The sequence below is a fragment of the Prionailurus viverrinus genome, chromosome B2 (assembly GCF_022837055.1).
Source record: "Prionailurus viverrinus isolate Anna chromosome B2, UM_Priviv_1.0, whole genome shotgun sequence".
Classification (NCBI taxonomy): Eukaryota; Metazoa; Chordata; class Mammalia; order Carnivora; family Felidae; genus Prionailurus; species Prionailurus viverrinus.
The window spans coordinates 39405068-39430159 of NC_062565.1; the positions used below are offsets into that span (position 1 = coordinate 39405068).

The 25092-nt window shown below is 40.5% G+C and overlaps 2 protein-coding genes across 25 annotated transcripts in view; both read left to right on the forward strand.

Moving 5' to 3' along the window:
* NFYA (nuclear transcription factor Y subunit alpha) overlaps positions 1–20219 on the forward strand; it is a 33306-nt gene extending 13087 nt beyond the window's left edge. For 7 of the 9 annotated variants that reach the window (XM_047858594.1, XM_047858585.1, XM_047858589.1 and 4 more), the window contains 6 exons: positions 10341–10472; positions 10664–10769; positions 12125–12291; positions 13353–13526; positions 14502–14603; positions 17605–20219. In XM_047858594.1, the coding sequence (XP_047714550.1) occupies positions 10341–10472; positions 10664–10769; positions 12125–12291; positions 13353–13526; positions 14502–14603; positions 17605–17658 (735 nt within the window). In that variant the 3' untranslated portion in view covers positions 17659–20219. The remainder of the gene's footprint in view (positions 1–10340; positions 10473–10663; positions 10770–12124; positions 12292–13352; positions 13527–14501; positions 14604–17604) is intronic. The other 2 variants (XM_047858590.1, XM_047858592.1) reach the window with 1 other exon arrangement.
* A 1173-nt stretch (positions 20220–21392) lies between these two features.
* LOC125165890 (adenylate cyclase type 10-like) overlaps positions 21393–25092 on the forward strand; it is a 50869-nt gene continuing 47169 nt past the window's right edge. For 15 of the 16 annotated variants that reach the window (XR_007152256.1, XR_007152257.1, XR_007152258.1 and 12 more), the window contains exons 1-2: positions 21393–21556; positions 22344–22448. Coding sequence is in view for 13 of the 16 variants with exons in the window: in XM_047859345.1 (XP_047715301.1) it covers positions 21400–21556; positions 22344–22448 (262 nt within the window). In the remaining 3 variants the exon portion in view is untranslated. Of the gene's footprint in view, positions 21557–21640; positions 21804–22343; positions 22449–25092 lie in introns of those variants that run through there. The other variant, XM_047859347.1, reaches the window with a different exon arrangement.

Sequence of the window (25092 nt, forward strand, 5' to 3'; positions counted from 1 at the left end):
TAGTTTCCACATTGCTACATGCATGAATGTATGAGGCTTTAAATGTATTTTGTGAGTGTGCTTGCCGCAGCTTCATACTGCTGTTTCATTTCTGTCCTTCCTCTCATGGCCTCCTCTTAGCCCTCTTTGTCACACCTTCCTCTCCACTGTCAAATAGAAACAGTGTGATAGAACACCAGGAATAGTGTACTGTGAGTGCAGTGACCTGACTTTCATTCCCAAGTCTGCCATTAAACAGGATTTCTGATCTTGGCCAAGTCATTTGATTGTCCTACTCTCATCCAAAAATGGAGTTTATATCAGCTGATTCTTAGGGTTCATTCCAGCTCTAAATTCTGTGATTTTATGAGGGGTTTTTTTGGCCTTTAAGAGACTTTGAGAGGTTATTTATTTCATTGCCTTCCCTCCCAAGTAGGACTATAGTCACACCATCCTGGAGAAATTCTTTTCTGTTAACCTGTATAAAGCTCTAGGTACAATTCTATAGAAGAGTATTTTTTAGCCTTTGTTTGTTTTGCTGTGTGTGTTTTTTTAACCTTTTTTTTTTTGTTTTGATTATATGCTCTATTTTAGAATTCCAGTGAAACCTATATCCCCTTAGAATAGAAAAGGTGCAGATGTCCAGATACATGCTAACTTTGAGTGTAATTTTGGGTTAAGATCCTTGGCTTGATAAAGTCAGTAGAACCAAAGTAGAAAGAGGAAAAAAAAAAGACAAGAATATTGGAAGTTGATATATAACAAAAATAGTATAAAATATCAGTGAAGAAGTAGTTGAAGAATGACATAGAAAAAGAGAATCGATGTCTACTTCATACTATATACTTGGTAGATTCATAGGTCTAAATGTAAAAAAGCATACTTGGAAACTATTAGACTTTATTTCCTGGAGAATTTTCTTTATATTGTGGGGGTAGAGAAGGATTTTTTTAAAGACATAAAAACCAAATTGATTTGCCTACTTTAACTATGTATATACATCAAAATGTAAATAAAAGGGTGCAGGTGTGCAGAAGATATTAACACATAAAGCTGGGTTTGTATCCAAAATACATAAAGAACGTTTATATATTGATACGAAAATAACAGCCAGTAGGAAAATGGGCATAGAATATGAATAGATGGAAAAAGAAACCTAATGACTAAAATAAGTATTCCTTGCTATTTGAAACTCAGGAAATAGATTCAGATAACTAAATTGTTTACTTATTTATTTGTTACTACTTCCTAAGTGCCAACTATGAGCTGAGTATTTGGGAAAAGTAGTTAAGAAGACCTAGGTAGCGGATTCTGGGAAGATGGCAGAGCAGGACATACCAGGAATCTGTGTCCCCACCTACACAACAATTGCATTGGCAGAATTTGATATAAACTATTTTGGAACTCTGGAGTTTATTGAAAACTTTTTTACTTCCAGGGGAAGGCATAGACTTCTATTGAAGTTAATTTCAGTAAGTTTCTGCTTTTAGCCCAGTACCAGCTACCCAGTACCCTAGCAGGCAGCTGCACACGTGTCTTAGAGGAGCTTATGAGCAGTTTATAGGAGCCAAGGTGAGCAAAGTGGACCTTGTCCTCTAAAATCAGAGATCACTCTGTGTGATCTGGGTAGCTGGGTAATCCTGTGGAGAAATAGACAACTCTACAATAACCAGACAGAAGATAAGTAAAGGAATAAACTACAATAGGCCGACTAGATAAGACAAGCATATACAGAATAATCAACAATAGCATAAACATTTTCCTCAAGTGCATCTGGGACACTTTCCAGGAAAGACCATATGTCAGGTCACAAATTAAGTCTTAGATAGATTGCATATAAAGTATCTTCTCTGACCACAGTGAGATGAAGTTAGAAATTAACAACAGAAATAAAAGTGGAAAAGTCATAAATTGTGGAAATCAAACAGTACACTCTTAAATAAACAATGGATCAAAGGAGAAATTACATGAGAAATTAGAAAGTACAGGTGAATGAAAACAACGGCACAACATACTAAAATTCACAGGACATGGCAAGAACAGTGTTCAGAGGGAAATTTATGGCTATAAATGCCTACATTAAAAACTAAGAAAGATTGACAATCCACAACCTAACCTTATAACTTAAGGAATGAGAAAAAGAATGAATTAAACCCAAAGCTGGCCAAAAGAAAGAAAGAACAGAGATAAATGAAATAGAAAAACAATAGAGAAAACAAATGAGACCAAAAGTTGGTTCTTTGAAAATAATCAACAAACTTGGCAAATCTTTAGCTAGATAGACTAAAGAAAAAGTCTCAATAACTAAAATCAGAAATGAAAGTGGTAGGGGCAGGGGTGCCTGGGTGGCTCCGTTGGTTAAGTGTCTGGCTCTTGATCTCAGCTCAAGTCATGATCTCACAGTATGTGAGTTCGAGCCCCATGATGGGCTCTGTGCTGACAGCACAGAGCCTGCTTGGGATTCTGTCTCTCCTTCTCTATGCCCCTCCCCAGCTTGTGTTTTCTCTTTCTTTCAAAATAAATAAATAAACTTAAACTTAATAAAAAAAAAAAGAAATGAAAGTGAGGATGTTACTAACAATTGTACAGAAATGAAAAGATCATAGGAATATTATGAGTGAGGGAGGAGTTAAGATGGCAGAGTAGTAGGGGCACCCTGTGCTTGCTTCCTCCCTCAAACACAGCCAGATAAATATCAAACCATTCTGAACACTTAAGAAATCTTGAGGCCTGAGAGAACTGCACATGCAAAGGGAGAAAAATGGCCACATAGTGGAAGGTAGAAGCTGCAGAGAGTTGATTTGGGGGAAAAAAGAACTGTGGGTGCTGCAGAGGAGAGGGAGCACTGATCATGGAGAGAGAGAGCAAGAGAGCAGTGTGCAGGGGATTGCACAAGAAAAGCTCTTCCCCAAAACCATTGACTGGGAAAGGAAGAAGGTCTGGTTATTGCAAGTTTTTGCAAGCAGTGGAGCTAAGAGTCTAAAGTTTTGAAAGTCCACACCATTGTTAGAATCCTGCCTGGCTGGCTTAGTGGTTCTCCCGTGGGGAAAGAGGGCAGAGGCCTGTGAGCAGACAGCATGCTCTGAAGATCTCCTGGGTTGCACAGGGAGCAACAGTTCCCCTTTTTGGACTGCATTTAGGAGAGGTGACATTGCTTCTTGGGACAGAAGAGAAGGTGGGTGCCACTGAGCGGCCGCATTAATTAGCATAGCAGAGGCACCTGCTGAAAGCAGCTAACCTGGAAGCCAGCTTTTAGCTGCGCTTTACCATAAACTCCTAGCATCATGTAATCCTGTGTGTAGAACAAACCAGCACCAGCCACCACACAGTGAGACCCTCCCCCAGAGGATCAGCATGGGTCTGCACTGTGCCCCTAAAATTTGGAGTTTTGAAATCCAGCTACACACCTGAGGTAAAAATCGAGAACACCCAAATGTATGTGTGTGTGTGTGTGTGTGTGTGTGTGTGTGTGTGTGTGTAATCAATTAACAAACATAAACTCACTGATAATAATTTGATAACAGTAGAGGACTTTAACACCCCCCTTTACAGCAATGGACAGATCATTTAAGCAGAAAATCAACAAGGAAACAATGGCTTTGAATGACATACTGGACCAGATGGACTTAACAGATACCTACAGAACATTTCATCCTAAAGCAGCAGAATACACATTTTTCCCAGTGCACTCAGAACGTTCTCTAGAATAGATCACATACTGGGTCACAAATCAGACCTCAAGAAGTACAAAAAGGTTAAGATCATACCATGCATATTTTCAGACCACAATGCTACGGAACTTGAAAGTCAACCACAAAAAGTTTTGGAAAGACCATAAATACTTACAGGTTAAAGAACATCTTACTAAAGAATAAATGAGTTAACCAGGAAGTTAAAGAAGAAATTAAAAAAAAAAAAAAAAAAGACATGGAAGCAAATGGAAATGAAAACACAACAGTCCAGAACCTTTGGGATGCAGCAAAGGCAGTCATAACAGGGAAGTATATAGCAATACAGGCCTACCTCAAGAAGCAAGAAAAGTCTCATATATATCAGCCTAACCTTACACCTAAGGAACAGCAAATAAAGCCTAAAGCCAGCAGAAGAAGGGAAATAAAAATTAGAGCAGAAGTGAATGCTATAGAAACGAACCAGCCCAGTAGAACAGATCAATGAAACTAAGAGCTGGTTCTTTGAGAACAATTAATGAAATTGATAAACCCCTGCCAGACTTCTCAAAAAGAAAAGACAAAGTACCCAAATAAATTAAATCATGAAGGAAAGAGGAGAGATCATAGCCAACACAACAGAAATATAAACAGTTATAAGAATATTATGAAAAATTATGCCAACAAACTGGATGAACTGGAAAAAATGGATAAAGTCCTGGAAACATAAAACTACCAAAACTGAAACAAGAAGAAATAGAAAATTTGGACACACCCATAACCATTGAAGAAATTGAATCAATAATCAAAAATCTCCTAACAAACCAAAGTCCAGGGCCAGGTGGCTTCCTAGAGGAATTCTACCAGACATTTAAAGAAGAGTCAATATCTATTCTTCTGAAACTGTTCCAAAAATAGAAATGGAAGGAAAACTTCCAAACTTTTACAAGGCCAGTATTACCTTGATTCCAAAACCAGACAAAGACCCCATTAAAAAGGAGAATTGCAGGTCAATATCGTTGATGAACATGGACACTAAAATTCTCAACCAAGATACTAGCAAATTGAATCCAACAGTACATTAAAATAATTATTGACCACGATCAAGTGAGATTTATTCATGGGCTGCAGGGTGGTTCAATATTCGCAAATCAATCAACGTGATACACCATATTAATAAAAGAAGGGATAAGAACATATGATTCTTTCAATAGATGCAAAAAAAGCATTTGACGGTATGCATCATCCTTTCTCGATTAAAAACCCTCAACAAAGTAGGAATAGAGGGAAGGTAGCTCAACATCATAAAGGCCACATACAAAAGACTCACAGCTAATATCCTCAATCTGGAAAAGCTAGGAACTTTTCTTCTATGGTCAAGAACAAGACAGGGATGTCCACTCTCACCATTGTTATTTAATAGTAGTGGAAGTCCTAGCCTCAGCCATCAGACAACAAAAAGAAATAAAAGGCATCCAGATCATCAAGGAAGAAGTCCATCTTCCACTATTCACAGATGACATGGTACTCTATGTACAAAACCCAAAAGACTCCATCAAAAAATTGCTAGAACTCAGCAATTACAAACTCAGCAAGATACAAAATCAATGTAGAGAAATCAAGAAATTGACTCCATTTACAATTGCACCGAAAACCGTAAGACATCGAGGAATAAACCTAACCAAAGTGGTAAAAGACCTGTACTCTGAAAACTATAGAGCACTTATGAAAGAAATTGAAGAGGACACAAAGAAATGGAAAAACATTTCATGCTTATGGATTAGAAGAACAGATCTTGTAGAAATTTGTATACTACCCAAAGCAATCTACACATGTAATACAATCCCTATCAAAATACCACCACCATTTTTCACAGAGCTAGAACAAACAATCCTAAAATTTGTGTGGAACCACACACACACACACACACACACACACACACACACACACACACACAAGAAAACCAGGTAGCCAAAGCAATTTTGAAAAAGAAAAGCAAAGCGGAAGGCATCACAATTTCAGACTTTTAAGCTATATCACAAGGCTGTAGCCATCAAGACAATGTGGAACTGGCATAAAAACAGACACAGATCAGTGGAACAGAAAACCCAGAAATGGACCCACAACAATATGGTCACCTGCCATCTTTGACAAAGGAGGGAAGACTATCCAGTGGAAAAGGGACAGTCTTTTCAACAAATGGTATTGGAAAAACTGGACAGCAACATGCAGAAGAATGAAACTGGACCACTTTCTCACATGATACACAAAAACAAATTAAAAATGAAAGAAAGATCTAATTGTAAGAAAACCATCAAAATCCTACAGGAGAACACAGGCAGCAATCTCTTTGACCTCAGCCATAAGAACTTTTTTTTTTAATTTTTTTTTTAACATTTATTTATTATTGAGAGACAGAGAGACACAGAGTGTGAGCAGGGGGAGGGGTAGAGAGAGGGGGAGACACAGAATCTGAAGTAGGCTCCAGGCTCTGAGCTGTCAGCATAGAGCCCTACGCGGGGCTCAAATTCACAAACCATAAGATCATGACCTGAGCGGAAGTCAGTCGTTTAACCAACTGAGCCACCCAGTTGCCCCAGCCATAAGAGCTTTTTAAGACATCTCCGAAGGAAAGGGAAACAAAAGCAAAAATGATCAGAACTTCATGAAGATAAAAAGCTTCTGCACAGCTAAGGAAACCAACAAAACTGAATGGCAGCTGACAGAATGGGAGAAGATATTTGCAAATGATGTATCAGATAAAGGGTTAGTATCCAAAATCTATAAAGAACTTAAACTTAACACCCCAAAAGTAGATAATCAAGTTAAGAAATGGGCAGAAGACATGAATATATATCTTTCCAAAGAAGACATCCAGATGGCAAAGACACATAAAAAGATGCTCAACATCACTCATCATCAGGGAAATGCAAATCAAAACTACAATGAGATAACCTGTCAGAATGGCTAAAATCAAAAACAACAGGTGTTGGCAAGTATGTGGAGAAAAAAGAACCCTCTTGCACCGTTGATGGGAATGAATGCAAACTGGTGCCACCACTCTGGAAAACAGTATCGAGTTTCCTCAGAAAGTTAAAAATTGAACTACCCTACATCCCAGCAATTACACTATTAGGTATATACCCAAAGGATACAAAAATACAGATTTGAAGGGGCACATGCACCCCAATGTTTATAGCAGCAGCATTATCAACTATAGCCAAACTTTGGAAAGAGCCCAAATGTCCATCAACTGATGAATAGATAAAGATGTGGTATATATACACAATGGAATGTTGTTACTCAGCCATCAAAAAGAATGAAATCTTGGGGTGCCTGGGTGGCTCAGTTGGTTGAGCCTGACTCTTGGTTTTGGCTCATGTCATGATCCCAAAGTTAATGGGATTGAGCCCTGCTGTTAGCTCAGAGCCTGCTTGGGATTCATTCATTCATTCTCTCTCTCTTTCTCTCTCTCTCTCTCTCTCTCTCTCTCTCTTTCTCTGCCCCTCCCCCACTTGTGCTCTCTCAAAATAAATAAACTTTAAAAAAAGAATGAAATCTTGCATTTGCAACAATGTAGATGGAGCTAGAGTGCAAATACTATGTGATTTCATTCATGTGGAACTTAAGGAAACATGAACGTAGGGAAAAGAAAGAAAGGAAGCAAACAGTAAGAGACCCTTAATTACAGAGAACTGAGAGTCAATAGGAGATGGGTAAGGGGATGGGCTAAATGGGTGATGGGGATTAAGGAGGGCACTTGGGATGAGCACTGAGTGAGTGTTATATGTAAATAACAAATCACTAAATTCTACACCTGAAACTAATTTTACCATTACGTTAACTAACTAGAATTGAAATTAAATCTTGAAAAAAAGAAGTATTATGAGCAACCAAATGCAACAAATTGAATAACTAAAAGAATAGACAAATTCCTAGAATCAAAATCTACTCTACCAAGACTCGATTACAAAGAAATAGGAAACCTGGAAAGATCTAAATGGACCCACAATTAGTAAAAGGTGAAAGATTTTTGTGATCTGAAGAGAAACCAGAATATAGAGCTATAATTTCTAAGGAGCTTGAATCAGTACTCAAAAATCTCTCAATAAATAAAAGCACTAATGGCTTCCCTGGTGTATTTTACCAAAAATTTGAAAAACGAATAGTTTCTCAAACTTTTTCCTAAAGTTAGAAAAGAGCACTTGTAATTCATTCTATGAGGCCAGCATTATTCTGATTCTAAAACCAAACAAAGACATTACCAAAAAGTATTCAATTATGAACATTGATCAAAAATCTTCTCAAAATACTAACAGACCAAATCCAGAGCATATTAAAAGTTACACACCATGACCAAGTGGGATTTATTCCTAGAGATAAGAGTGCTTCAACATAGAAAATTGATCAGTGTGATATATACTACAGTAACAGAATGAAGGGGAAAAATCCCTACTCTGTTGAAATAACACCCAGATCAAAAATGTCTGGTGATGGAATGAATGAATTAATGAGAAGGGAGATGAAGGAGTTGTTAGGAGAAACTTTTGCTCTATACCCTTGGCTGTTGCTTAGGTGTGAATTTGTATATAAAATGCTGGAAATTTTGAGTTGTGGGGCCTTCCTAAATGCATTCTCTTTTGTTCTTAAAGAAATGTGTACATTTGCTGTTACATGAAAACAGGATTCTGTGCACCCAACAGTCAAAATGTTACTAGTTTTTTTAATTTTAAAAAACTTAAATATTTTTCAGATTTCTTGTCACATTTATGATGACACTTCTAATAAATTAGCCATAGCCATTAAAAAGAGAAATGAAAGAAAACAGATTTGAAAAGCACAGGTTCCCTCTCTGTCCAAAATCGTTAGCTGAGGTTTAGCTGTCCAAATCCAGGAATCAAATTAGAAATGCAAATTAAATCAAAACTAGCAAACACTAGACAGTACTGGGTGTTAGGGTGTTGGAAAATAGATGTAGGAGGAATATAATCGGACACGTGTATTAATTATCTTTGGCTGCAGATAAATTATCCTAAATGTTAGTGATTTAAAACAAATTATCATCTCACAGTTTCTGTGGGTCACGAATTCTGGCACAGCTTGTCTGGATCCTCTGACTCAGTGTGTCTCTTGATGCACTGTGGGCTGCAGTCCGAGGGAGATTCAACCGGGGATGAATCCACTTTAAAACTCCACTTCCGTGGCTCTTTGTGGGTATCAGGTCCTTCCCAACTTTGGCCACTGACACCAGTTCCTGCCCTGTGAGCCTCTCCGTAGGGTAGCATGTGACACAACAGCTATCATCCCTCAGAGTGAGTGAGGGAGAGCGAGAAACAGCAAGATGGAAGTCACCGTCTTTGTAACCTAATCTCGAAAGTGATGTCCCACTACTTTTGCCATGTTCTGTTTGTTAGAAGTGAGTCAGTAGGTGCAGCACACTCATGGGAAAGATCACATAAAGAAGTGATTACCAGAAGGCAACTGGAAACCATTTTAGAGGCTGCCTACCACACACCTGTCTCCTTCAACACAGGAATCCTACTTTTAATACTTCAGAAACTCAATATTTGCACAAGGATATGCATTCTTTGTTTTTTGGGGTTTTTTTTTGTAAAATAAAATTTATAAATCTAAGATTGTTGGAGAAAATCCCAAATTAAGGGGAACGTATGAATAGATTACAGCATAAACATTTATTGTGATACTTGACAATTAAAATGAGTGAACTAGTTCTGGGGTGCCTGACTGGCGCAGTCAGAGGAGCATGTGACCCTTGATCTCAGTCGTGAGTTCGAGCCCCATGGTGGGTGTAGAGATTACTTAAAAATACATACATACTTTAAACAATGAGTGAACTAGTTGTTAACTGGCTAAATTTTGAAAATGATGACTGATCAAAGCAAATTGTGAGAGATACAGTATGTTACTATTTATGTGAAACTTAACAAACGCAGAAGAGTACCATATGTTTTTATGGATATACGTGTGTGAAATGTTCTGTAAGGATGACCACATTTTAATGCGGTGAATAACTTTTAGATGGGAAGGGAATGTTAAATGAAGCAACTTGTTAAATCTGAGTGATGTCTGCATGGGTTTCTAAGATGATAGTCTTGATTTCTCTGTGTGTTTAAAGCTTTTGTATATACATATTCATAGACCCCCACTTGGAAAAATTGGGAATAACTTGATTGTTTTTTAACATTTTATTATAGAAGGCATTAAACAGACAAAACCAAAGAGAACTGTGTGCTAAATCCCTATTTTGCAGCTTCAACAGTCGTCAACACATAATCAGTCTTCTGGTTGCATCTGTATCCCCTTACTCTCTCAAGGATTCTTTTGAATATATATATTAATTCATCTTTAAAAAATACTTCAGAATGTATTTTTAAATGAACATGCTCCAACAGTACATATAACCATGCCAGCATGGTTCTATATCATCTTTTTTACAACTGACTCTGATTCCTTAAAAATAATCCTGTATCTAGACAGCAGCCAAAATTCCTCCATTGTTTCACCAATGGCAGACAACTTATGTCTAATTTATAACAGAGAGCAGAACAAGGTTCTTTTACCTTCTTCCGAGCCGTTCTTGCTTTCTGGAGGAATTTGGATAACTAATACTCCAGGACAAAAAGAGACCAACGCCAGCAGGGTACTAACCTTTCTTTGTGTTCTCTTGCACAGATACAGTTGGTCCCACCTGGACAGATCCAGATCCAGGGCGGGCAGGCTGTGCAGGTGCAGGGCCAGCAGGGCCAGACCCAGCAGATCATCATCCAGCAGCCCCAGACGGCAGTCACTGCTGGCCAGACCCAGGTAATTCCATTCTCTCTGTCAACACAAGAGCGTAGCTGATTTGAAAGGGTCAGACAGCTGAGGCAAATATTTCATAAGTAGTAAGTAAAAATGGGGAAGAAAACCATCACAAATGTTGTATTTTCTTTTCTTTTTTTTTTTTTTTAAAAGAAGGGGTCCTTTGTTAAATTGTCCTGATTTATTTCCTTCAGACCCAGCAGCAGATTGCGGTCCAGGGCCAACAAGTGGCTCAGACTGCTGAAGGGCAGACCATCGTCTATCAGCCAGTTAATGCAGATGGCACCATTCTGCAGCAAGGTAAGTGTGCATCTGCATTTCCAGAGGACTTGGGAGAGCATGTCTTTTTCATCCTTGGGGCAAATGACTACTTCAGAAATTTTGTGGTGACCTCCACCCAACATATTTGTGAACAACAACAAAAATTTTTTCTAAGTCTCCATTGGTTGTTGTTTTCTTGTCATTAATATGTGACCGGTGATGGTAACATTTGTAGGAGTTCCTACCGTGGTTGTTTAAAGACTGGTCCTGGGGATGATATAAGCTTTTGATCCTTTCTGGGAAAAAATGTTTCTAAATGGAAGATTGGAAATAGGGAGTTTCATAGTTGGTAGTGGAAGAAGTAGATCAGAAGTCAAGTTGGCATTTAGTGTTTTTGCTGCTTATGGTCTTTTTCTTTTCTCTCCGGCCAACTTGATTATTAGTTTCTGTCCAAAATACTTATATGCCCACTATGCTTACTTTACTAAGAAACAAATTTTCTTCCCGAAGAGCTTCTAAATCTATCATGGGAGACATACATGTGACCAAATAAACGCAGCGCGGAGCTTTTATAGAGGTAGGTTCTAGGACTAGATAATGCATAAATACAGAGCCATGAAATCTGTGTGTCTTGGGAGGAGAATGGAATTCAGACAAGAGGAGATGGCTCAAACTGAACTTGAGAGCTTTGGGAAGCATCTGTCAGATCATTAAACCTGGAAGGGACATCCCAGAGTCCAGGACTAAACGTTTGACTTGTAATTAAAATGTAACAGTATACAAGATCCAGTGAGGGCAGGAAGTGTGCTCTCCTGTGACTCAGGAGAAGACCTGAGATTGAAGAACTGGACTGAGCCCAGGCAGGAGCTCGAATAGAAAATGGTGAGCCAAATCCTTAAGTGGTGCTGGTGATAGTTGGGGAGCCTGGAGTGCTTGGTTTAATTTTAAGTTTTAGTTCTGCGACAGGTTGAGCTATTGTCAGTTGAGGATAAACAAATTACAATTTTAAAGAATCTCTGTCCTGAGGCAGATCATTCATATATACAAAAATAGTGAGTGTAGCACAAGGCAGACCGACTCGCAGAAGGGGAGGCCTCCAGACTTTCTCACCAGCTGTTGAAAACTATTACTGGAATACCCAGGGAGGTATCCATTTCAAGGATAAGTTTTATTAGAACTGGAATCCAGACACTTAATAGAATATCAAGGATCATGATTACTTGGGTTACATGCAGCAAACCAGGCAGAGTAGGAGAGTGCTGCTTCTCCCCTTGTGCTGTGTAGTATATTTTTCCAGGGTAAGGAAGTGTGTGCCAGGTAGAAGAGGGACTAACTGTGTTCCCTTCTTTCTGTGTACCTGTTTTTTGTTTGTTTTGTGTTTTATTTTCTTAAAGTCACAGTCCCTGTTTCAGGCATGATCACCATCCCAGCAGCCAGTTTGGCAGGAGCACAGATTGTTCAGACAGGAGCCAACACCAACACCACCAGCAGTGGACAGGGGACTGTCACTGTGACACTACCAGTGGCAGGCAATGTGGTCAATTCAGGAGGGATGGTCATGGTAAGGAAACTGATTCTTCACCTCACTGTTCTTTTGTCATTTATCTTTCCATATGTCTCCTTTGTCATTGAAGGTTTTTTGACCTTGCACTTTGATGTCTCTCATAAAGCTTGTTGATGCTGCTGACCACTTAGGATTGAATTGATCCTTAAGGCACTTAAAGAGATCTACTTTTACAAGAAACATTACAATGAACTATAATTCATCCTGAGCACCTTCTAGGTGCTGGAGATACAGCAGAGGATAAACAGAAATACCTGCTTTTGTGTAAACTTCAGAATTCAAATAATGAAGGCATAGACTACTGACCTTTGGAAAGTGGAAAATACATTGCCCCCAGTGAGGGAAACAAGAAGTAAACTCAAAATTAGATTGTAATTCTTAAAGAAACCAAGAAATGTGTGCTACAAATACATGAGGAAGATAGGGAAGGGGAAAGATGAGTAGTACACGGTCCCTAAAATGGGTAAATTAAGAACAAGTAGTAGAATCCTGCAGAGAGGCGGAGGAAGCTACCAGAAGAATCAACACATCCATCCAAAGTTGTTAAAGGTTGAGAAGGGATTGGGGCATGGGAACCTGTTCCTGGTTTCCTCAGACATTTATACAGTGTTTTTAGTTTTAATTTGCTTAGAAAAATTAGAATTTAATTATATACTAAGCTAAGTTGTTAATTAAATTGTTTCTGTAACTGTAGGCATTTGGTAGCACTTGGTCAACCTCTGCCTGCCTACCTACCTTCGTACTGTTTCATTCTCTGTGATTACTGTTCCTGACCATTAGATGGCAGCAGACATTTCTAGAAAATGGAGTCATAGGTGGACAAGAATTTGGACGTGCTGGTGTCCTTGTCAGTGTGGCTTCTGGGCCCCCCAAGATGGAATCATCTGGAATGTTTGTTTCAAATGAGGACCTTTTAGTGTAAATGTTTTCCAGGAATCTGCATTTAAGTGCTGTATGAAAGCTACTTTTTATAGCATTTAGAAAAAAAAGTTTAACAGAGACCAAGAAAATGTTTCCTGTGTCACTATTTAATAAGCTGTCGTTTTCTCTTCACACAGATGGTGCCTGGTGCTGGCTCTGTGCCTGCTATCCAAAGAATCCCTCTCCCTGGGGCAGAGATGCTGGAAGAAGAGCCTCTCTATGTGAATGCCAAACAGTACCACCGTATACTGAAGAGGAGGCAAGCCCGGGCTAAACTAGAGGCTGAAGGGAAAATTCCAAAGGAAAGAAGGGTGTGTATACCATTGGGAAGGAGAAGGAAGAGAAAGGGCAGGGTTCTACTTTTGAAATTCTCTTTCATATGGTTTGTTTCCTTGAGTACTTTCCAAACAATTGCAAGTAAAGAGCTGTGATCTTTTGTAAAAAGTTAGCATTTGATATTGCTCTCTGTGGCTGCAACTAGAAAACAAAATAGTAACAGGGGTTAAATAAGAGTTAATTATTTTCTTACATAAATTCAGTCCAGAGAGAAATTATCCTGAGCCTGTAGCAAATTTCCAGAGTCCATCCTCATGATGCTCTCTCTTCCTGTCTCACTGTTCTGATAAACTTAGTGTGCTAGTCCTAGTCTAAGATGACTGCTTGGGCTCCTGCCTAGGAACAAGGGGAACAAGAAAGGTACTCTCTTTTTTTTTTTTAAGTTTATTTATGTTGAGAAAAAGAAGGAGAGGGGGGATCTTAAGCAGGCTCCACACCTAGCATGGAACCTGATGCAGGACTCGATCCCATGACCATGAGATCATGACTTGGGCTGAAACCAAGAGTCAGACGCTCAACTGACTGAGCCACCCCGGAGTCCTGTGGAAAGGCACTCTTTTTAAAGGAAATTTTGAAGAAGTTCCTTACATCTCATTAACCAAAACTTAATTACGTGGCCACACTTAACTGCAAATAAGGTCAGGAAATGCAGTCTTTCTACTGAACGGCCATTTGGTCTAATACTGAAGCGTATATGGGGAGGTGTAGGTAGTGATCATTGCTTTACCTTTGGGGAATCGTTTTTATTTGTCATTCATTAGCATTCACATTTTTATGATAGTTTATAGTTAGCCGCTGCCTAGTGTTTCCTCCAAAGCTTCCTCCATAATTCAAGGTCATAATTACCCCTGGTGGCTCTGATGGCAGCTCTCCTGAACTTCAGAGCATAGAATTTGAGCATTAGGTAACTATGCTCTTTCCAACTAGTACCTTTATTTCTTTCGTTTTAGAAATACCTGCATGAGTCTCGGCACCGTCACGCCATGGCTCGGAAGCGGGGTGAAGGTGGACGGTTTTTCTCTCCAAAGGAAAAGGATAGTCCCCATATGCAGGTAAATAGATTATACATTTCATTCTTCTCTTTTTACCTTGTATTTTCTCAGGAGGACCATTCAGTGTCCTCTTATAACTTTCACACCAGGGACTAATTACCTGTTCTATGTTGAATGCAACATTGTATCTCTTAGATTCTCTTTTGCCCTAAAGCACTAAAGGTATTTAATCCAGTGGCCTTTTTTCCTCACCATCTTTGCAGATTATTACTATTAATTCCTTCTTGAAATTCTCATCTTTGTTGATTTTAAAAGAATAAGTTTTATTGTCTCTTAGTGTAGTAGCACAGCCACCAGTAGCCAACACTTAACTGCTATGTGCCTGCCATTACATTAAGCACTTTTATAAGCATTTTTTATTTCATTGAATCTTTGGAGCAACCTCAAGCCCCATGAGGTGAGAATTCTTATTTCCATTTTACAGTTGAATCTGAGGCTTAGAGAGGTTAAGTCGTTTGCCCAAGGTAAAATGCTTAATAAAATGATGCACCTGAAATTCAAAGGCAGTATAACTCCAGAACTTAATTTGTAACTGTTGTATTGCATCTGATTCCACTGATTGTATCTTACCGGCATTTCTGAATCAGTATATATGAAATAGAACTCTTGATTTTTATTTTGTTTTTCATCCCTAAAGCAGGTACTCAATCCCCGTGACATGTCCATGCACCCAGTTGCTAAAGCTTGAATTGTCTAATTCTTCAAAAAGTCCTCTTGGTTTTACCTCTAAAATATTACCTGAATCAGTTACCTTTTTTTTTCCCCTTCCAACTGCTGTCAGTTTTGAGAAATCCTTTCTTCTTTTGCTTCAGTTAATGTAACAGCAGCCTGCTGGTCTCCTCCCTTCTTCCATCCTTGTGCCCCCCTGGTCCATTCTTTATGTCTTTGTGTGGTCTTCTTAAAATGGGTGTCCTCTCCCATCACTGCCCTGCTTAAACCCCTTCCACCCTCTGCGATTTCCCGTTTGCACTTAGACTAAAATCCAAAGTGCTTATTACCACGGCCAAAAAGGTGCTTGTGTGATCCAGCTCCTCCCTACCTCCAGCTTCATTCTTTCTACTCTTTATCTTTATGCTCTCGCTATACTATTCATTGGTCTGTCTTCTGCTGTTGGACCTTTGTCTTGGAAATAGCTAATCTGTAAAGCTTTTCATTCCCATCTTTTTTGTTGTTGTTTTTTAATGTTCATTTATTTTTCAGAGAGGGAAGTAGAGAGCAAGCAGGGGTGGGGCAGAGAGAAAATGAGACAGAATCCTAAGCAGGGTCCATGCCATCAACACAGAGCCCAATGCAGGGCTCAGCCTCACAAACCATGAGATCGTGACCTGGGCCAAAACCCAAGAGTCAGCCACCTAACCAAGTGAGCCACCCAGGCACCCCTTCACTGCCGTCTTCTTGTGTGACCATCTCTTTCTTACCTTTTAGGTCTTGATTTAAATCTGAGACTGGAGCCAGAGTAGGTTTCTTCTACCCCATTATTTTTTCACGTCTGCGTTTTCTTTTGAGCATCATAATAACCGACTTGTTTTATTTGTGTAATTGTCTCCTTCACTAGACTGTAAGCCGCGTAGAGACTCAAGGTGAGGCTTGTCCTCCATTGTAGTGATTGGACTTAGTATAATGCCCAGTCCAGAACAAACACTTGGTAAATGTTTGTTGAATAAATGGATTTCCTCCCCCCGCCCTGCCCCATTTCCAGATACTTTATTCTGTGTGACCATTACAGCCTACCTGCAGTATTGCCAAATCAGTCTTCCTAAATTAGTGCTTTGTTAATTAATCATGTTCGTCCCCTGCTCAAGGATGCATGCTGGCTTTCATTTTTTACTGCATCAGATCCCAAACTGTTTCTGTATATCTTCCAAGCAACCCCTTTCAGTGTCAGTCTAGGAGTCCTCAGTATATCCACACATGAGCACAGACTCTTCCTTCAGTGCTGTTAATTCCTACTTGCAGTCTGAGAGCTCTTCCTTCTTCCTCTTTTGTTCATGCAGTGTACAGATGTAGAGTGCCATCTATGGGCATTATGCCAGGAACTCTCCCAATTCTGTGTACTAGCGATGGGACCTTGGTCGAGTTCCTTACTTAGCCACTTTTGGCCTGAGTTCCTTCACCTGTAAAGTAGGATGCTGTTGATACTTAACAGGGCTGTGGTGGAGAGTCCAGGCAGTAAGCTATATTGGGTGCCTACTTAGCACGTTATGTAGTGCATGGTGAGGGCTCTGTAAATGCTGGTTATTGTTCTTACTCATTGTTCAAGACCCCGCTGCAGTCCTACTACCTCCAGAAATCTTTCAGGTTTTTCTTTGATTGTGGCAGTTGAAGCTTCAGAGCCTTGGTGTGCAAGAACTGAAAGTGGTTATTGTGGAGTGTTGCAGAAAGCTTCCAAGGACTGATCCTTGTCTTAACACTGGAGGTTTTAAGTGGGAGACGGCAGGCAGAATTTAGTGGAAAAAGGGTTAAATGGGAGCCAATAGATTGGGGTATCAGTTCTAGCTGGGCAGCTGACTTTCTCACTCTAGTCCAGGCAAATCACTATCCATCCAGCTTCAGGTTTAGCTACAAAATGAGTGTGCTAAAATAAATAAATTCCAGTGTCCTTTCCAGCCCTGCTAAGTGCTTAGTCTCTAAATACAGTGATCAGAAAATCAAGGCATAAAAATACAGCATGACGTGGTTTCCTCTTGACCACATAAGGACCCTTAAACCTGAAGGGTAAGTACAACATACATTCTCTTAGGAAAGAGATATACTGTCAACTCTGGAGTGCTTGGAAATGGATTGCCAGGCCACACTTAACAGTCCTTTCACACAAATGTTTATTATCTCTTCTTTCCTAATGGTGCTGCATTTTAATCCATATATGTAGACTTAGATGCATTAGAGGCCTTTGGTTTACTTAGCAAAGTTGTATGTATTCCCATGATGGTCAGGAGTGAGAGCCATGAGTTCCCTGCTGCTTTCACAAAGGACTTTAATCACTATTATGCTTTGTCTCTAGGATCCAAACCAAGCAGATGAAGAAGCAATGACACAGATCATCCGAGTGTCCTAACCCCAGGCCACGTGAGGGAGCAGATTAAAGTTATGTTCCTCGCCACTGTTTCCCACTGTTCCAGGAAATTGATCACCTCTTCCGATGGGACACTGACGATTATGTTCTGCCCTTTTCTACAGGACAGAAACCACTTAATTTTTAATAAGTGGCTCAGTATTATAATTGCAGTGATGTCTGGCAAATTGAAGTCGCAGGCCTTTGTCTCGCCCTTTCAGTCAGGGCCTATTTCAGACTGTTGATGACATTGACATTTCATGGATTAGGATGATGCAAGGGACCCATGCACATAAGTGCACACACACAGCACTTATGTTGGCTAGTGAAGCCAGCCAGCCATCTTAGCAGAGAACAACCTTCACCAGGACTGCAATCAGGGAAGCCAAAGCCCGCTCCTTCCATGGAATCTAAGCAGCATCCATCCCTCTGACGGGGGATCGCAGGCTGACTAACTGAACAGACACTCTGTATTCAGAGGTGGCCTCCAGGCAAGGAAGTTCCATCTCGTGATATGGAAACAATAAATTCTCTGAGATACATTCATCTAATCTGTGGTAATAATAGGAATCTCTTTCTACCCAGATGGTAGGTTGGTATTTTTGGACTCCAGCCAAGAAAAAGCTAACTCTGGGGATAGAATGACAAGACTCAAGCACTAAATCTATAAATTGCTGAATCTCTCTTTTTTTTAAAGCCTTGACTTTAAAGTTGTGGTCTGTTGACAGATCATCTGGACTGTATTTCTTGCTTCCGCTGCTTTTAAGACAACGTAGAGGGTATTGGACCTTGAAACAGCCTTTCCTAAGTAGAGAACAAAACCATAAAACAACTTCTGTGCTGAAGTGCTGAGGACATTTGTAGTAACTCCTAAACAGAGAGCCAAACTAGAGATTTTCAATCATAGGCTTTGTGGCAGCATTTGGGGAATAGAAGGGTTCATATGTGTTTCAGTCTAGCGAAGAAGAGAGGGTAGTATATATACCCATGTGTTGTCACATAGCATGATTCTCCAATGGATGGATGCATGGGATGGATTATGAAAAGAATAACTTACAGTTCAACTATAACGCATGGAAAGGGAGAAGTCCAAGAACTGGTCTTTGACAATTTCTGTCTGGAAAGCACTGTTCAGTCACATTCTCCTGGACATACTCCAGGTTACCTGCTCGAGTTTAAGGTGAATGTTGGCTTCACTCCTGCAGCACTTTGTTTTGTGCTGGCCCCAGAGAGCAAACATTCTCTTTATTCCCCTGGCAGCTGATTCTTTGGTGCCAGTTTCCATGTTTCCCCTTTTCTACATAGGCTTGTCCAGCAGAAAGGTTTTTACATTGCATCCACCTTCTGGGGATAAGCTACAGACTGGTGGTAGTGATGGCCCGCAGGGTCAGGAATAGGGCCACAGTTCCCAGAATGGACTGTGCCTCAGAAATCGATTTTCTTTTCTAGAAGCTGAACCTTGGGGAACTCTGATAGGATTTCAGAAAAAAAGTTGCTGCTTTCTCTATAACAAGGAAGACCGAATTCTTTTGAAGAACATTTGGGTTTGGTTTAAATAACCAAGAACAAAGATTGGCACTTTCTTTGATTTCACCCTAATTGTATTAAGAAGGAAAAGAAGTTAAACCTCTGAAGAAAATATCACAAAGGGAAATAATTGTAATGGTAGAAATAGAGGTACAGAGCTATGCAAAGAAAGAAAGAATCTCTCTAGTCCCTGGAATCTAAGTCATCTGCCCTGGCTTCCAGAGATCAGGAGAGGCCCACCCTTTGGTAGGCTCACTAGAAACTTCTGGCTCTTGACTTAGGTTTCAGACATTGACTTCATTCAGTAAGCCCCAAGTTTTTCAGATGCTAGTTTACTAAAAGCAATGAGGAATTTCAATCCCTTGTTTTGTTCAGGAGTCTTTAAGATGCAGAGTTCAGAAAGAAAGTCATCAGACCTAAGCCAACAGCAGTTCTAAAATGCTATTTATTTGTGTCTGTAAGTTTGTACATAGTAATATCAACCTCATATTGTTGCAGTTTTTTTTTTTCCATGAGTTTGAGTTTTGCTTTCTTTGAAACAAAATGCTTCAGTTGTCATTTTGTCACTGCTCAGATAGCTCATGGCCCTTTTATTGTGGCCATTTTAGCACACCATAATAACCCGCAAAGTGGTGGGTTGAGGTTTGGATTTTTTTCTTTGTTACTAAAAGTTCATTTACTTGTCCTTGTAACTGTAGTGATGACTTCATAGATGCAGAAAGAGTGAATGGATGAGTGAATAATTGGTTTAATGCATAGTTATTTCACTTCTTGAGTGCTTTTTTTTTTTTTGGCAAGATAATTGTAAATGTATATATTTTAATTGCACTGGTACATTGAACATGTCAGTGTCTATACCACTGGACCAACAGAACTTTTTCTGGCTGTTGGGTGCCTGATAATAATGTCTTGATTTTCCTTTGGGACTCAACTATAAAGGTTTTTCTCCCAGCAGTAGGGGGGGGAGTACAGATGATCAATCATTGATGTCATTGCAATTGTTATTTTTTAAAATAAATTTGTAAAAATACTAAAAAGTGATTTGAATTTTGACATTCCTTGGGTTCTAGGTTGTGTTTATAAATGTTGAAATTGTGCTTTTTGTAGACAGACACAGGAGCTCTGTGAACAGTCTCAAACTTCTGGTGTGCAGGCCTCTTAGTTGTGTGTCTCCCCTTAATCTCTTTTTCTTCCCTTTTGGCCCTCCACCCTGCTAAGGAGGTGTTTTCCCGTCACCTGTGTGCTGATCTATATTTGGCTTTACTACTGAAAGTGTTAACCAGAATTTGATGAAGTAATTACAGGCGCAAAATGAACCCTTTTAAGTTATCACCGAAACAGTGATAGGTGTTGATTAGGTATTGTAGAACTAAAGATAATGAGATGCATTTTTAGAGTTTGCTTTTATTTCTGCAGAAAAACAAGGATGCTTTCCTGTTAAAAATTCACAACACACTCACCCTATTAGTAATGTGAGTTCTCCCAAGAATCTGAGCAACTGAAGGGTAACCTCGGATACGCTATTAACATGCAGGGAGCAAGGAGCTAGAGACACCCAATAGACCTGTCCTGGCAGATAAAAGAAATAGGAGACACTACCTAACCAGGGGGAAAGGACTGACTTAAATAACCTTAGCCTAAAGGTATTAAAACACACACACACACCTACTGAGTTTGCGTTAGATGCCAATCGAACATTGTCCTTATGTATTCAGAGGTGATAGGAAAAGACCCCCCCGCCCATTGACACTATCTGCGATGATGTTTTATTGTAGAAGCATCTTCGCGTTTCAAGATTTTGTTTGTTTGCTTTTTATTTTTGAGAGAGCGTGTGAGTGGGGCTGGGGGACAGAGCGGGAGGCACAGAAACTGTAGACAGGCTCCAGGCTCTGAGCTAGCTGTCCACATAGAGCCCAACGCGGGGGTCAAGCCCACGAATCGGGAGATCATGCCCTGGGCCAAAGTCAGAGGCTCCATATTTCGAGACTTCTAAGTGTCACCCCGACTCCTTTTAAAGCGCTTGCACTCCTCAGGCCTGTTGCCTGGGAGGCAGGAGCTAGAGCGCAGGCGCGAGAAGCAGGTGGGACGGGGCCCCGAGGAAGCCTGCACTTATTGGTTGGTGGGAGGAACTCGCCAGGGCTGTCGTTGCGGATTGGCTGCTACGTGGAGGCCCCCTCTCCCGGTTCCGGTAAGTTGGCGGGCAACCGCGTCGCCGCCATGGCGACTGGCGAGGGGGCGACGGTTCCCTCTCTGTGGCCCGTAGAGGCCCGGTTGGCGGCGCTGCTTCCCGACCTGCTGGTGTTCAGGAAGCCCCGAGGACCGGAACCCGAGCTGGCCACGGCCCAGGGCGTCCTCCTTGGCGTCCACGTGACGGGTGAGGGGTGGAGCGTCGCTCTCCCGCCCTGCCAGAGGGGCAGTTACAGGCTTGGCCTCTGGAGAGCAAAGGCGCGCCCTGACGGCTGTCGCTGCCGCTTCCTCGGGAAACCTGGACGGTCTTTTTAAGAGCGGGGAGACGTCTTTCGGGATGGTCTAGTGGAACCCTTAAGTTAATGAAAAACCCAGAAAAGGGGAAGGACTTTTACAGGGCAATATGGGAGGCTTTGAATCCACGACTTCTTCCAGTACGCATACTGCTTCAGCCAGTTCTTTTATTCGCTCAGTGAATTCCTCCTTTGAGCCCGTCCTTAAGTGTGTGCCCGCCACCGCTCTAGGAATTAGAGATCCAGCAGCTACTTTGAGAGTTGCTCATTTAAATATTTATGGAGTTTGTGTCTTGGATCTGAAGATGAGTGATTAAGGTGCCTGACCTCAAGGAGCTCAGCATCTGGGCTCTCCATAAAGCTTTTATCCATCCCCCCATGTCATTCCCATTTTTCCCTTGGCCAGGGAGCGTAAGAGGGTATGGCAGAAGTGGTAGCTGGCTAGAGATGAAAGGGGTGCTTGTGGGCGAATCTTCATCTGCATCTCCTGGAAACGCAAAGGGGGTGGCTCTCCAGATTCTCAGGCAATAGCAGCCAGCGTGGCCCTGACTGCGTTGAGTAACACTTGTTCCAAGGATAATGAAATTCCTCACCTGCAGGAGATCTGCTTCCTTTGGCCTGCGGCCTAGAGGGAATAGAGCCCAAAAGTTCGGCTAACGTAATTTTTGTTTTGTCGGCTAGGGTTTACAGCATTAATGGACAGGTTCAGCCTGACCTGCAAGTCGGAACATGACATGGACAAACTGGCCCACATCTTCAGTTATTACATTAGTGACATCGTGGAGCGTGAGTGACTATTGGAGGGAAGCGAGGAGTTGTGGTCCTGGGCTCCTGAGGGTTTGTAACAAAAGGGGGGCTGGGCTACCTTAAAAAATACTACAGGGTCATTCATTCAGTGTTAACCATCTTTTTTATTTCTTCTTGCCACTAACAAGCTAGATTTTTGCCTGTATCTGCCATTCTACCTAGTCTCACATCCTGTTGACTTGATGTTCAGAAAGGGGGGGAAATACTAATTTGAGTTTTTACTTTGCTGCTTATATTTTGTTTCTAAATAAAGTATTCCTTTGGTTGTCTCTTCTAACAATAATGCAATGTGCCCCATATGTTTATATCAGATGTAATTTACAAAACACCTTCCCATTCTATTGCATTCTGATCCTGTGAAGTAGGAATGAGTGTCTTCTTCATTTTCTGCCATTAAGTTTGTGGAAAATTGCCTAATCTGGGAGGGAAAAAAAAAAAAAAACAGCTCCTTACGTGTGCAGTAAACATTGAGTACATATTCTGTAATATGCACTGTGAAACATGCAGGGTTTGCAAAAACCTGCCCTTGAGGAGATTTCAGTCTTAATCTGAAATCTGCCCAACAGATCATGATCTGGGCCAAAGATCTTGGCCAAACTTCTGCCCAACAGAAATTACTCTAGTCCTTTAGTACTTACATAACGTTCCCTTCCTTTACTCTCAGTACCAATACAGTCATGTCCATAATTCTGAGATGCACCAGAATACTTACTTTGTAGCATCTTCTTTAGGAACTTGTCAATTTCACCCACCCCTTACCCCTGAGGAACGTTTATGAAAGATCTTTAAATTTTTCTCATCAAGTTTAGATGAAAGAGAGAGATAGAAATTATATATTATGTATGTATTATAACACCAGGAATTGCTGGGTACTAGAAATACAGGGGAAAATAAGATATGGTACCTGCCCTCTTGGATTGTCCATGTCAGCGGGAGAGACAAATAATAAGTAAACAAGATAGTTATAGGTTATGTATTTTGCAAAGGAAATAAGGGTGTAATGGTAAAAACAATTGTACAGTGAGAGATTTTCTGTTAGGTAGGGTGGCTCCTCTGAGAAGGTGTTTAAGCTGAGACCTAAAGGATGAGAGGAACACCTTGTGAAGAACAAGGGGTAAACCACTTCAGGCAGAAGAAGGCCAAGTGCAAAGCTTCTGAGATGGGAGGAAGCTTGGCGTGTTCTAGGAACGAAAGGCCAGTGTGGCTAGAGCATGGCTCACGGGGAGGAGAGTGATTTGAGGTAAGATTGGAGATCATTGAGCTCTGTAGGCTACAAGGAGTTTGGATTATATTATTTTTGTACAAAGGGAAACTGCTGGTTCTGGCAGGGTTGTGTTGTGATCCGATATACGTTTTTTTTAAAGCTTATTTTAACTACCTCATGGAGACTGGATTATAGGGAGCTGATGGGGGGTAGGTGGTAAGAACAGAAGCAGGAAGAGGCAGTTGTAGCAGCTGTGGAGAGATGATGGCAATTTGGTCTAGGATGGTGGTTCTCAACCTTGGCAGCATATTAGATAACCACTTGGGGAGCTTTTAAAAGTCCTGATGTCTAGGCTTCACCCCAGTCCAATTAAATCAGAATACCTGGGGGGTAGGTAGGCCCAGGAATAAGGATTTTTTTTTTTTTTTTCAGTTTTACAGGCTATTCCAGTGTTGAAGCCAAGGTTGAAACCATCGGTCTAGAGATAAGTCAGCAGAGCTGTAAAGAGATGAATTGATTTGAAATGTGTTTTGCAGGTTCTACAGACAGGATTTGCTGATATATTGATATCAGCAGGAAGTAGAGAGGAAAATGACTACAGTTTTTGGCTTTCATAACGAATTGATGGTGGTGTCACTTAACCAAGATGGGCAAGACTGGGCTTTGAGAAAGAAAATCAAGGGTTATGTTTTGAATATATTGAATCTGAGATGTCAATAAGTCATTCAAATGGAAAAATGAAGTCGGTAGCTATGATTGAGACTGGAGCTCAGAGAATAGATCTCTGTTAGAGACAAAAAGTGAGTCGATGGCATAAAGATGTCACTTAAAGTTAAGAACTGTTTGAGTCCACATGAGGAGAGTGTAAGTAAAGAGAAAGAGCCTAAGACTGAGGCTTGAGGGACTTGACCAGGATAGATTATGATTGGAGAGAAAGAACCTACCAAAGAAACTGTAAAGCACCCAGTTAGGATACTGTGGTGTCCCTGAAGCCAAAGAAGTAGTGTCTCTAGGAGAAGAGGGCTATGGCTGGCTGGGCTGGAAATGAAAGGTATAAAGTACAGTGTGATGTGAGAAGAATATTGAATTTTGCAAGATGAATGCTGTTGATGATCTTGAGAATTTTAGTGATGTGATGGAGTTGGAAGTCAGATTAGAGAATGCTGAGAATGGTAGAGAAAACATTTCAGAGTGAAAAGGATGTGACGAACAAATTGTATATGGCCAACTCTGAGAATTTTTGTTGGGAGTATAGCAGGAAAATGGAGCTAATAAGAAAGTAAAGTCAAGGATAGGTGGGTTAATTTTATTGTTTTTTGGTTTTGTTTTTTAAGATACTAATGGGAATGATCCAGTAGAGGAGATAAGGAGTAAAGTTCTTGAAAGGATGGGAGGGGCTAGGATCCAGAACACAAATGG